This window comes from Macaca mulatta, chromosome 12 (genome assembly GCF_049350105.2).
Source record: "Macaca mulatta isolate MMU2019108-1 chromosome 12, T2T-MMU8v2.0, whole genome shotgun sequence".
NCBI lineage: Eukaryota > Metazoa > Chordata > Mammalia > Primates > Cercopithecidae > Macaca > Macaca mulatta.
In genome coordinates this window covers 65231694-65245852 of record NC_133417.1, presented here as the reverse complement: position 1 = coordinate 65245852, position 14159 = coordinate 65231694, and the positions used below count along the sequence as shown (strand labels likewise).

At 41.0% G+C, this 14159-nt stretch overlaps 1 protein-coding gene across 27 annotated transcripts in view; it reads left to right on the top strand.

Moving 5' to 3' along the window:
* The window catches only part of RBMS1 (RNA binding motif single stranded interacting protein 1), a 217295-nt gene that overhangs the window by 68833 nt on the left and 134303 nt on the right, over positions 1–14159 (top strand). For 12 of the 27 annotated variants that reach the window (XM_077957120.1, XM_077957116.1, XM_077957118.1 and 9 more), the window contains exon 1: positions 12676–13062. The exons of the other annotated variants lie outside the window; for them this stretch is intronic. In XM_077957120.1, the coding sequence (XP_077813246.1) occupies positions 12994–13062 (69 nt within the window). In that variant the 5' untranslated portion in view covers positions 12676–12993. Of the gene's footprint in view, positions 1–12675; positions 13063–14159 lie in introns of those variants that run through there. 27 annotated transcript variants of the gene reach the window in all.

Here is a 14159-nt window from a genome sequence, read left to right as displayed (position 1 = left end):
CAGAAAGTTGTAGGGGGTACTGAGGTTAATGCTTATCTTTTCTGTGTTCCTGTGACCATGTTCTGGTTCATTCTTTGTAACAATAATTTTCAGCAAAGTTGGGAGCACGTGTCCTCATAATTTCTGGCTCAGAATCATGTAGAAGTGAGCCATGGTGACTGAGGGGAATATATGATAATCCTCAGGTGAGCTGGACTGAAAAGGAGGCCGAGAACTACTCATTGACAATGAAGCCAGGTCAACGGGTACTTGCTGACTCTTGCAGGCTGCATTTCAATAGAGTACATATGGGGAGTACATCGTAAATCTTGGCCGTGATTATATCTTCAATAGAGGAGTTTATAATGTAAAGACACTGAGTTGGCCTAATTTAGGCATTTAATACCGTCCTTAGAAAATGTAGCAAGAGGTCTTGGAAAATAGATGAGAGTAGGAAAAACTCAGAGGGGGTAGACCATAAGCCATGATTTCAACAGAGTAAACGGAGGGATGAGTGTGGTTTGGCTGATGGAAAAACAGAGGCTGTTTCCTGGCAAAGCTCAGAGCCAGAGAAGAGTGAGTTCATGGGCAGCCAAGACACAAATAGTAGCTGGAAATAGAGGTAAAGGGACAAGGGAGTTAGAAAGTGGAGAGCTTTACAAGTGCTGTTCAGAAATTTGCATTTGATGTGGGAGTTTTAGGAAGTAGAGTGATACAGCCAAAGAGGCCAGAAAAAAATTATTTTGGAAACAGGGTACACAACAACTTGGAGTAAATAAGGACCAGTCAGAGGGAAAAACAGAAGAGTTCCAGCAGTTCAAGCTCGAGAAAACTCCATAAAAGATATGGAGAAAGAGAAGAGAGTCAGTTTGAATTACAGCTAAGCTACTAATTTAAAAATCATGTATTTTCACTGTCAACTGTAGAAATTAGCAGTCTCCTATCTGTTTCATCACTCAGATTTGCGGCATTTCTCAATGGGTTTACTATAACCTTCGTACTACCCAGACTGTAGTCTCATATTTCAACTTTTTAAATGTTTTTGTTTCCCCATTTCCTTTTTTAGGAGAGATTCATGAGAAAAAGGTAAAATGGGCAGATAAAGTAGTTATTTAAAAGAAAACTTATAACTGGCTATGTAGTCACTTCCTAGGTGCTGTGGCACCAAGAACCAGTTTACCTTGGTTGTCTGAGATCCTCTGAATCAACCTCACAAGTCTTTTAGTACACTGACATCCACTAAAAATACTTGAATTGCAGACATTTTCAAACACACAATAAGGTGGAAAGAAAAACTTCAGCAATTATCAGCACTTTGTCCATTCTTATTTACTGATATAACCTTTTAAATTTTAAATGATAGAATGAAACAAATGATATGATTTTGAACTACAAGAGTTTATACACCTAGGAGTAGACATGGGACTAAAACAAATTAATTTTTTTAAAGAGTTTATACACCTACTTTAAAAATCTGTCAGTCACTAAAAACTTAAATTATGATTCATTTTTAAAATAAAGGGCCAGACGGGCATAGAAAGAGGGGAAAACAGTTCCTATAGTGATTTGCAATATTTTTTAGCCTGATATATTTAATAATGTTCATAGCAAATAGCTTAAGTGAATTCTAAGACTTCTTAAAAGAACCCCCCGAAAATAGAATATATTTTCAAATCAATCAAGAAATTACAAATGACAGAACTTAACATGATATTCTTTAATATAGAGGAAGTTTGGCTAGTAAATTAGAATGTAAAATTTATCACCGAATTAACCATGGTTAATTATCTCACCCAAGATAACAGTGAATCATTTCCAAACCTACTTAAGTATTTCTTAAGTATTTCAAAGTCATAAGCTTGTTTTAACTTTATAGAATAATAACATCTGTTTGAATAGGACTTGCATACATTTTTAATATATTGCTTATTCATTCATTCCAACATTCATGAACCACTATTCAAACACTTAATATGTGCCAAGCGCTGTGTTAGAGGCTTCAGAATATCAGTGGTTTGGTATGTTAATAATTCTTATTAGATGACTTTCAACGTGAGATCAGTTATAATTTTCTTTCATAACAAGGGGAACATTACAGATAAATGAAATTAATAGATAATCCCCAAGCCTCAGGTTAATCAACCTGTAGTCAATACATAAATTGGCCAATTTGTTTCAGTTTTTCATGTTGGTTTTATCATCACACCAGCAATTAAGTGACTAAAAGGAATGCTGCATATGGAAGAAGAAGAAATGCAAGGAACTAGTTAGTTCCTGAACAGATATGAAGTATCAGATCCTAATAGTTGTTGTTCCAAATGTGAATCATTTACATCTTTTCCTATAACTGGGTCACCTTAACTGTTAAGTTATTGCTTTTGATTCACTTTGTAATTTCATATTAATTTTAAGGACTGTGATAATCATTTCAGATATACGTCTTTTTATCTGATTTACCTGATCTATGTAAAAATTACTTTTCCAATCTGAAGCCCCAGGAAGATTGAGAACTGGCACTCCAGGTACTGTAAAAGGGTGGAAATTTGTGAGGCTTGTCATGTGCCAGAAGAGTACTGATGGCTGATCTTTGGAGTGTATGTGTGTGTGTGTGTATATGCACGCGTTTGACTAAAACTGGCCAAAGAAGTAACAGTCCAGGATTCATGTTCTCAAGTTATGTTTGCAACTGACAGTTTAAAGCAGTAACAGCAAGAACTGTACAGTGGTGAAGTCTGATAAATATCTATAGATTTAGGTTCATCTCCCTTTCATCTTTCTTATTATATAAATGCACTGTACATGTAAAAACACTTTAAGTAGAATGACGTGATTGTGGAGAGAGAGAGCTGAGGAGGGAAGCAGACAGCTCAGCTTGTTCCTTTATGATGGATGTCTTTGTGAGATTAGGGTAAAGTTTCTCATTCTGATGCGTGCAGACTGTGCCCACTACTTGTAAGACGCACTGTCAGATCTCCTTGAAAAAACTGAGCATATGAGTCATTTACTTGTAAAAACTTATTAGCTCTGTGTTCTTCTTAGGAAGGGTAAAAATGAGTGTTTGACAAATAATTTCTAAAGCCAAGGTTATGAATTAAAAGGACATGGATGTGCATTTGCATGCTGTGTATTCATGTTCTTGTATGCCATACTTTATAGATACTAAGACTCCTACATTTTTTACATTTCAGCATCTCTGCAGTTGAAATGCAGGTTGTAAGTTATGGTGTCTTTTAATTACTGTAGTCCACTTTTGTCAAATGTCAATTAACATCTCAGTAATTTTCAGGCAGCTCACAATCAGTGGCATCTTAGATTGCATGACCTACAGTTTATATCTGAATATTTGTAGGACACTGATTGCAGAGAGATGACTGTGATACTTCTCTTTTACCCACAAAATAAAGTGAGAAGATTTATTCTGACAATTAATGGTTGAAGTCAAGAGAAACTATTTGATCATAGAATCTCATTTCTTGAATAAGTAAGTCACATACAGTTGCAAAATGCAACATTTATTTACAGTCTCTATGATCTTAAGTAACCTAAAGATTAGGATGCAAATTCACTATGTAGTTTATAAAGCATATTCTTTCTTATTTGATCACTACATCACTACATTTTTTACATTCAACTCTTTTTAACTCAGATATTCATGGTTTTGAAAAGAAGGTGAAAAATATTTCTGTGCTCTGTGTGTGTGTGTGTGTATGTGTGTGCGCACGCAAGAAAACTTTTACCTCATCCATTCATGCCTACAACAAAACATACTATGTGCAGGACACTAGGTTAAGTTAAATTGTTAGAGATTTACAGACTGTCTAAGCAATCTTATAATATTCTTAAAGCTCAAGAAAAGATAACTTAGCTCGCACTTTTATAAGTTGACCAGTACAGAATACAGAGAAAAAGCACTATACAATCTATAGAAGACACCAATTCTAGTCCTGTGGTAGACCTATGATGGATGGTTTCAGATTTCAAGGCTGTTTAACAAAGTTTTCTAGTAGATATGGCTGAATATGAATAGATGGAATGAATTTACTATTGGCCAAGGTGTCCAGGGAGAGACAGTAGCATTCATTCAATTGCTGAAAGATTTATTGAATGATTGCTGTATAGCAATTACAAGGACTGGCCCTTAATAATTCTTTCCACCTCTGAAATTCTATTATTTCTAGGGCTTCATGTCAGAGGGCAAGTTGCCTGACCAACCTGAGGGTATCTACCTGTTCAAAAAAAGGTGGGCAGTGGTGGCGGGGCGGGAGCAGGTGGTAATAATACCTGTCCTGCCTCCTTCCCCTAGACTTTAATGAGATAATGCATAATGAAGCATTTTATACATTGTAACATTTTTATGAATTCATTATGTCTATACATGTGAAAAATGTAAATAACCCCGAAAAATGGAAATGTCTGCAGAAGTTATCTACTTTTTCTGGCACTTTCTTAAGTTTAAAAGGATCTAACCAGATTTTAACACTTAATAATAATGCCTTGTTTGAAACATTGTATTTGGCACTAGATCAGACATTAGATTGGGAAGTGAAGGAAGGGTGGTTCTGGGAGTATCTAATATGTTGTCAGCGTTCTGGGAGTGTTCTTTACAGTTTTGAATTAGGAATCGCTGATGTCATGATCAGTCACATTGTCATGGCAACATCGGAATTTCCTCATTTGCCTTCTCTTCGCTTGGGGAGTATCAATTTGCCACAGGTCTGTCATCAGTTCACCCCATGTGTTAAACATACTAGATAACCCAGAACTAGTCATTCTTAAAGACACTTGGGGTGAGGAATTTTTATAAGCTCTTTAAATATCCTGTTTCAGTACTCTTAACTATATATCCTGATGTTGGAAACTTTGCCTTCATACATATTCAACTGAATAGAAATTCATTTGTAATTCTATATCTTCTTGTTTGAACCTTTATAATTCAGTGGAGAATGAAAGGCTTTTCAACATTCTCATTTACATAAAGGACGTCATTAATTATTCTAGCATCCTCCTCTTCAAGTGAAATAGACCTAAATTAATGGTAATTTTAGCAACTGAAGAGAAAGGAAACTTACTGTTTCTTTCCTTCTGTGTTTTGAATGGTTTAAAACCTTACTTGTGCTATCCATCCTAGGTTTTGGATAGACATTGGTTATGCACTGTCTCCCTACAGATAATTAGGAATTTCTTATTAAATAACCTTTTGCCATTCTTAGCTTACATGAGGGTTTTGTTTTCCCTGGTACAGTTTGCTGTTAAAGTTGGATTTTTACTCATGTGAAGGACATGGTCATTCCAGGTTCAAATTAATTTTGTTTCTCATGATGTAAAAATTTTGGCTCCAGTTTTCCACAATTTTTTTTTTTTTAAATTTCCTAAGTACTTTCTATCTCTTCCCAGGTCCTATAGCAAGAGGTGGATGTGATTAGAAATTTTCCCAGCACACTGTTCCCTCCTTCCTCACCTCATCTCTTGTCTTTTACCCCACAGTTTGCTAACATACATAGGTTATTATGTTACTTCCATCTCTTTGGAGTCAGAGAGACCCCAGATCAAACTCCAGCTCTACTACTGTAATTTCAGAGATTACCTAGTAGTATCTTTCTAGGTAAATTTATGAGTTTTACTAGTCATAATTTATGAGTTTTACTATAATTCATGGAAAATTCATTGAATTATCTCGAAATATTCTGAAAATAAGCACTTACATTTTTATAGGCTTACAATAGGCATGGAGAATAACAGCTCCATACCAGATTTTCACAATCAGAGTATAGAAAATTGAGACATTGTCCAGTCAATTTAGGAAAACAGCCATTCACAATATATAAAAAATGGACCTTCTCTTTGTCTTGGTACCCCAAGCAGTTTACTTATTTTGCTATGGAATTTGATCTATAGCTACAAATTCACTGTTGTTTAAACAAAAGCAAAATCTTGAATTTTTCATTTAAATAGCCTTTTATTCAGATGTTGTATTTTTGAAAAGGATATGACTCCCATGTACCTGTTTTTACAGATTTTTTTTGTGTTTGTTTTGTTTTGTTTTGTTTTGTTTAGACAGGGTCTTGCTCTGTCTCCCAGGCTGGAGTGCAGTGGTGCGATCTCAGCTCACTGCAGCCTCAACCTCCCAGGTTAGTTGGGCTAGCTAACTAAATCATTTTTTTTTAATATAAAAACTTAGGGACAGAAACTAATAGATAACCCTTATACCAAAAATTGCTGTCAGCTTTGAATTTTTATTAACTATCATGCAAGAGTAGAGCAATAACTATTTTATGAACAGATTAGATCCCAAAATGTTTGTAAGTTATTTGTTTCAAATTTGGAGGATGTTTCTTCATAGAGAGATGTTGTAAATGGTGATTAGGATTTTGGTTGACTTAAAACAAGCATCTATGAATCTCATAACATAGCTAATATCTAATATGGTCTCTCACCCTTTTTTGAGGGAAAATAAAACTTGGTTCCACTTCAGGATTCTGCAAATAACTTTCACCTAACCACCATCTCAGCTATCCTACAATATCCCAGAAGATAAATTTTTCTGCTTCTCTCCCAACTCTGTCCCACCAATGATTCCAGAAAAAAAAAAAAAAAAAACTGGTTTAAAGAGAGGAGTTGCACCTTAGCAACCATCAGTGAAATGAGATTTAGATGCTAGGTTGGGTCTGCATATCTACCTGTACTATTCACAATATATTCAAATATTGGAAAGTTTGCATTTATATTCAGTGGACTGGAAATTCAATGTAAACCCATATGCTTTTACAACTGAGCAAATGGAGGCTCCTAGAAGGGATAAGTGCCTTGCCCAATGTCACACAGATGGTAAATGGTTAAGATTCAGGGTCAGGTGCTCTGATGCCCAAGCTGTGGCTCTTAATACCATGTAAGTTTTTCTCTGTGGGGTTTGGACTTGACCCATAACTAATGGTAATAATAACCATTATTAATATTATTGGAGACAGGGGACTCTGGAGTCAAAGAGACCCAAGATCAAACCCCAACTCTACTATGTGTTGGATCTGTGACCTTGGGCAAGTTACTCAGTTTTCTCTTTGGTAAAATGGGATAGTCATTCTTCTGTCCTGGGGTGTGTGTGCAATGTGCTTAGAAAGTGCCTGGAATATAGTAGTTAATAAATGACAGCTATTATTATTTAATACTACATGCAGGGAAGCAGCAGTGGGACAAAACTCATGTATTCCGTTTTGTTAACCAGGACAGAATAATCAGACTATGGCTTCTGGTAGCACTCATCAGAATATGGCTATGTTTATATTGTTCTCTATACTTTCTAGGATTATAGCTATAGTTTTATTTTATTACAGTGGTTTCAGCTTTATACACATGTACTTTTATACATGTCTAGGGAGCTTTTAAGTCTGGAATAAGAATTGCAGATTTTTTAAAAAGCAAAATAGTAAATAATAGAAAATGTTGCTGCTACTTTAGAAATAGGGTACTTTATCAACTCTATTTTGTACCAGAAAAGAACAGAAATTTGAAGACTCTGCTGACCCCATATTTTTTCATTTTTTTTTTCTTCTGTTTTGCTGGGAGCCAGAGGCTTTGTGAGCTCTTATACATAGACTCTCAAATGGAAATAGTTTTTTTGGTGTGAACTGCGTATACTAACCTATACTGTGTGGCTATATTTTATGCATTAACGGTTGCAGTCTGATATAGTGTTGAATGAATTTTTCCTCTTAATTACTTTCACCATTCAATTTAACCCAAATAAAAATGGGTGCTTGAAATGGTTCAGCAGCAATAGAGGGATAGAACCTGCTGTAGGTCAGTTCTTTTCTTGATAGAGGTCTTCTATTCTTATCTCATTGGACATCTTCTCTGCCCCCATTTTTTTCCCCTTCTTTCAAAGCTTAGCTTCGCCACCATACTTTCTTTGTAGTAATTTCATTCAAAGCTTACTCTTTTATATGGGGCTCAGTAATATGTGTATTAGGGTGTCGGGTCCTCTAGGACTCCTCACCTGCCCCTTTTAGGAAGTTCATCAATTAGCAATGATTTCAGCAGTGATTGCCTCAAGTCTGCATTCTCTCTCATTCCAGCCTTCTATCTGTAGTTCTGTTTTTCTGATCATCTGCACAATGCTTCTTTCTGAGTATCCCTCAAACAAAACATTTATACAGTTCAGCTTCCCACGCCCATGTTATATTCTGTATTGATCTCTCCCTGCTGTGGACTCCCATAGCACACGATTGTCTGGAACACTTGCCTGGCACTTATCACTTAATGCCTTGCATTATTAGTGTACAGCAAGCAATTCGGGTGCTCTATGGTTTACAAGTACTCACCTAGGAATTGAAGCATTATCTGTAAGGCTTTTTTTTTGAGATGGAGCATTACAGAGTTTTAGAGAGCACAAGACTTAGTAAATCTTTTAACCCTAGCCAGGTCTAGATTTTAACCCTAGTTTGCTACTTGCTTACTAGCTTTGTGGATAGGTCATCCAGCCTTAACTTTATTTCTTTCATCTGTACATTGAGGCTTATAACCCTTCCAACCTCAAAGGTTGTTGTGAAAGTTAAATGAGACGTGAAAAGCTTAAAAATGAAAATTTCATTTTAAAATTGTTGCTTTGGGACAAATGTGTTTCAAATTTAATTCTCAAATTTCAGGCATATGAGCTCTTTTAAGTGGCAGAAGGCATTATTACCTATGTGTGTCATCTCCTATTTCAGATTGCAGGCTTCTGCATGTACTGGTGGCTCCATCCTTATTATCCTAGTTGGAATATACCTCCTGGCTTATGAGAGTGATCTCTGATACTGCTCACAGTCTTCCTATTCATTCAAAAATGGCTCTTCTCCAACACATAACTTCTTTGAAGGAAACTGGACAAAAACAGATGAAGAAAAACTTCAGTGCACCTAGGTTCTTGAAAAAGACCTTTTTCTAGACTTTCGTTTTCCTTTTAAAGTTAAATCTGCAGCATACAGAACCTTAGAAAGCATATTCATTCAGCCATTTAACAGTTTTTTTAAAAAATGACCTCCCCTTGCCTAAATTCGCTTGTCATTAATTCTTGCTTTACCCTTGCTCCTGTTCTTTGATGTTCAGCATCAGTTATTTGCACAGTGCAACCATTTAAATCTACACACCACCATGATAAAACCTGGAAAAACAATAACAACAACTGCCATTTATTGAGTTTGACACTTTGTCCATGTACTGTACTTAAGACAATTTTGTGAGGAGTCTGGCACTCGGAGAGGTTAGCAAACTTGCCCAGAGCACAAGTGGGAAGCTGAAATATGGACCCAGATCTGCTTGGTTCTGCTTTAATTCTGTTCCTTGGATTGCAAAGTCCAGATTCCTTTAAGCTCTCTGAAGAAGGAAGGGTGTTTTAAGTACACAAGTGGAGGGGCTGTTGTAAGTCTTAAGAGCCAAAGCAGCTCTAGGGACTACAGCCCCCTCCATCATTTCACCGCCAAGTGCTCACCCACTCCTGGCATGCCGTACTCTCTGCCCGCTGCCAGTAAGCTTCCTGTTTACTCATAGTTTCTGCTTCCTCATAACCTTGGCTTGCATATGGTTTTGGCTTGTTGTGGCCTCTGCTCTAGCCCTGGCACTCTTGCAGTTTCTGCCCCCTTAGTAACTGGTTCAGCCATTGGAGTTTTCTGAATCAAATCCCCAAGGGTGAGAATTGGATTGGTCCTGCTCATTTTTTTTAGTCCCAGCCCGGTCATAGGTCACAGGCCTGTGGCTTGCCCTTGGATCAGATTCCCACAGCTTCTTTACCTATCAGCTGAGTGAGGTGAGGGAGGAAGACATAGGACAGCCCAGGCAGCAAAGTCTGTTTCCCTTGAAAGAAGACGAGCATCAGCCAGGTGCGGTGGCTCAGGCCTGTAATCCCGGCACTTTGGGAGGCCGAGGTGGGAGGCAGATCACGAGGTCAAGAGATCGAGACCATCCTGGCTAACATGGTAAAACACTGTCTCCACTAAAAATACAAAAATTAGCCGGGTGTGGTGGCGCATGCCTGTAGGCCCAGCTACTCGGGAGGCTGAGGCAGGAGAATCGCTTGAACTCGAGAGGCAGAGGTTGCATTGAGCCGAGATCGCGCCACTGCACTCCAGCCTGGTGACTGAGCGAGACTTTGTCTCAAAAAAAAAAAAGAGGATGAACATCTCTAGGACAGGTTCTTCCAAAGCCCTGTTTTTACCATGATAACTTGGTTCTCTCTGGACTGTTTTCTTACTTTCTCTGTGTTAGAACGTATTTGTTTCAAAGGCTGAGGAACGTTTTCAGATGAACCTCACCGAGATCTGTCCCTGTAATCACTCTTACAACTAAGCACTTGTGAATAATCAATAATTGAGTGTGTATGTTATATACAGGGTCTCATAGTTACATTTTTTTCCTTACGTTGCATTCTTTGTGTTTGAGTGACTTCATTACATTTTATATTTTGTTGAGGGTAGATTATCTTATCTCTTTGTAATGCTTTACTTACTTAAGAACACAGCACCTACTTAAGTTTGGAACTTTTGAACCCCGGTGGGCATTGTTTTTTTAAACCTATATGCCTTATATTCTGTCCTTTCATGTCATTCACCATTACAGAACATACATTTTGTTGGCTTTTAGATATCCTTCTCTAGCCTTAAAGTCTTTTTAATATTCTTTTAGTATTGTTAGTATATCTTAGTATTTAGTATTAGAATTCTTTTAGTTTTCTACTTTAAATTTCATCATCACTTAAAAACTTTTCTTATCCCCATAAAACTATTGCAGAGTGTATCCAATCAAATTTTAGCATTCTGGACTGCACAGCGTCCAAAGTATCATGACCTTAGAGTACAGCCATAGAAAAATTAATCGGTGCTGTTCTTTTGTGGTTTACATTGTGGTTTCCTAAGAGACCACTCTTGACAACTGAGGTCGTACAGGGAATTTTTTCCATAGATGCACAGATGACAGGTCTGAGCTGCTGGGGTGTTGAGCAGTAAGTTCTCAGAGAAAGGCACCTATGACTTGAACATTCTGATGAGCGTCTTCTATTTTATACTCGTGCTTGATAACTTGCAGTAAAGCATCCTAGTGAGAGGAGACAGCAAAAGGGCAGTCAAAACAGTTGTCTAGCAGAAAATAGTTCCAGCAGATACACCAACTTTCAATGAATGCTCATTATACTGTGTTTGATATTTAATCACTTTAAAGGACAGATTTTTACGTGAATTTTGTCTGGCAAGTTCTTACTCGTCCATTGTGCACCTAGTACTGTGCCCGGAATAAGTTACTTTGCTTTTTTTTTTAATGAAAAGAATTCGGAACTACATGTGTGTTTTATACGGTTATTTTTAATAGGTGAGGCTTTCCAGTTATCTGGCTGCGGAACGTTGGAAGAGCCTGAGTATGGAAGGGGTTCACTAAGTCACCAGCAGGGTATCTAGGATGAATATTTTTTCCAGTTCCTCGCAGCTAGAAAAGCCTTTGAATGGCCACAGCTTTGCCAGAAGACTTCATTTCCACAGGGGACACTGTTTTCCTTAGGGAAGCCAGAAGGCATACGCCTTCACTTTTTAGACAAGTTAGGATTTTTCATTATCATGGCAGATGAGCCTTTCCAGGAAGGTATTAAGAGACCAGAAACCAAGGAAGAACTCTGTAATATTTACTGCGGCGATAGTATTCGGTAAAAGTCACCGTGGAACAGGCCAATTTGAAGGATGGCAAGCCCGTCCCAGTGGCTTATCCAGAGACCGCAGGCTCTGCCAGTCCGGGCTGCCGTGGAGGCCTTCTGCACTGCACAGGTTCGGGGCTTCATATGTCCACGGAAAGGTGGTCGAGAAAAGGGACAGCTTGAGCAGCCTTAGGTCATTTACATCGGGAAACAAAGGGAAGTCCCTCCTCCCTTTGTCTCTTTTTTTGCCGAGTTTCTGTGTCCTTCGAAGAGAACACATTCGTGTCGCATCTAATAATTAACATAAGGAAGGATTACACTTCCAGTTTTCAGGGAGAAAGGTTTACCAAACCGATGCCCTTAAATGATTTTCGTTCCTTGATATTATCATCTTGAAGGAAAGCTGGTAAACTCTGGCTTAGGAATAAAACAAAACTTTACTGATCGTATTTGGGTGAGGGGCTGGGGAGTGGAGAACTGTTTCCTTTGCTAAAATTTTAGCGTGTGAATCGGGGGATGGAGACGTGCAGAGGTTTGAAGGGAGGGTCGTGTGTTCGTTGAAGTAGGGGTAATTGTCCGCACCTTTTCTTGAAGAGTGGCGAGGGGGCTTAGTTTGAAGGTGAAGACGACAGGGAAGACCCAGGTGCCGGAGTGGTCCCCGAAGCGACGCCCTTAAAAGGGCTTCCAGCCGGGGTGCAAAGGTGCCGCTGGTGCTTAGGAAAGAACCGAGGGGGAAAAAGAACAGAGGAGGGGGGTTGGCTACTCCGAGGAATGTGAGGCATGCGGGGAGCCAGACCCAACCATTGCACCAGAGCGGGGGCGCCGGCGGCTCCCCGGGCCGCCGGGCCCCGGCTCCGGCCCCGAGCCTGGGAGGGAGAGCGCGGGGGCCGGGCGGGCGGTGGGGCGGCGGGCGCCGCGCCCAGCGGGCGGGCGGGGAGGCGCGGGTGGGCCTGGGCGCGGCGCGAGGCGGTGCGCGGCCGCCTCCCCGCCCCCGGCCGGCGCGCTCTCAGGGCGGTGGTTGAGGCCGCGGTAGGTGGGGACGCGGCGGCGCTGCTCCTCCGCTGCCGCCGGGAGAGTCGGCGACGCCGCCAGCTCCGCGCGCGAACACCCGTCCATGGCACGCAGGGCGGCGGCTGCCCCAGCTGCTCGAGTCTCGCCCGCCGCCGCCTCGCACTTTTAGGCGAGTGCGGAGGTCGAGGGCGGAGGGGAAGTCAGCGCGGAGCTGCAGCCCCCGCCGACCGCCGCCGCGCGGCGAGAGGGAGTTCCCAGAGCTGCCGCGGCCCCGGGCCCGGCCGGCCCCCTCCTTGCGCCCTCCCCCTCGCGGCGAGGCTGCCCCGCGCCGGCGCCCGCACCCGCCGCCCGCAGCGATGATCTTCCCCAGCAGCAGTGGCAACCCCGGGGGCAGCAGCAACTGCAGGACGCCCTATCGCAAGCAGGTGAGGCGGCGGCCGGGATGCCGCGCCGAGGCCGGCGAGCCCCGCGTTACAAAGGCGGCCGCGCCCGGGGGCTCCGCGCCTCCTCGGAGGGACCGGCTGGGCGGTGACCTTGTTTCCCAGGAAGGCGGCCCGCGGGGACGGCTCGGTCGGCGACCTGAGCAGGGGAGATGCCCTCTCCCCCGCCGCCGCCCGGGCCGGGCAGGTTGGGAAGTGGAGGAAGGGGCAGGGGCGGAGAGGCGGCGAGGGCAGAAGCGCGCCGGGCCAGGGGCTTCACCCAGCTCTGCAACAAGTTTGGGTTTTTCCCGAAACCTTTGTGTGTAGCGGAGTACGGTAATAAGTCGTCTCGCTGGTGTGCAGTCTTCGCTTGGAACCTCAGAGAACCTGTCTGATTCGTAGGAAACCCGGAAGACGTGTGTCTGTGTGTGTGTGTGTGTGTGTGTGTGTCTGTGTGTGTGTCTGTGTGTTTGTTCGCGCGCGCCCCCCTCATTTAAAGAAAAAAAAAAAAAGAAACAGGAACTTCTACTGTCACTTTCTCAAGGTTTTCAGTAGCACAGGGAAATCCTGTGACATCCTAGTTGCAGAAGATACTTGGATATGCCTGAGTCATACACATGCTCTTTCCTATTTTAATACCGTTTCATACATTTTTTAACAGATTGAACTCCAAAGCCACTTCAGTGGTTAGATCACAATCCCCTGCCGGGAAAAGGAATGGAGCTGGGAGCTTATAGTTGAGGCCTTTTGTTTTATTTTTCATCTTTGTTTTTAAAAGAAGGTTACTGAAGCCATGTTGTGATACATCTCACAGAGCCTTTCAGCAGCAGCAATAACAAAACCTAGCTTTAAATTATCTAAAAAATGTGCAGGTCTGTTTAGAAAAGGTTAAACTGATTTAGAGGTCAGTGGCAAGATGCTTGTTGAGAAAACAAAAACAGGATTGCAGATATTTTTCCTCCATAATAAATCTCTTGTCTACATCCTTAGCCACTGAGACAAATCAATTAAGTTATTATCCCAGTAAGGATACAAGCGAACTGTAGCCTTCCATGCAGACCGTGGCTCTCTCAAGATCACGAGCGATGACAGTGATGCCTGGT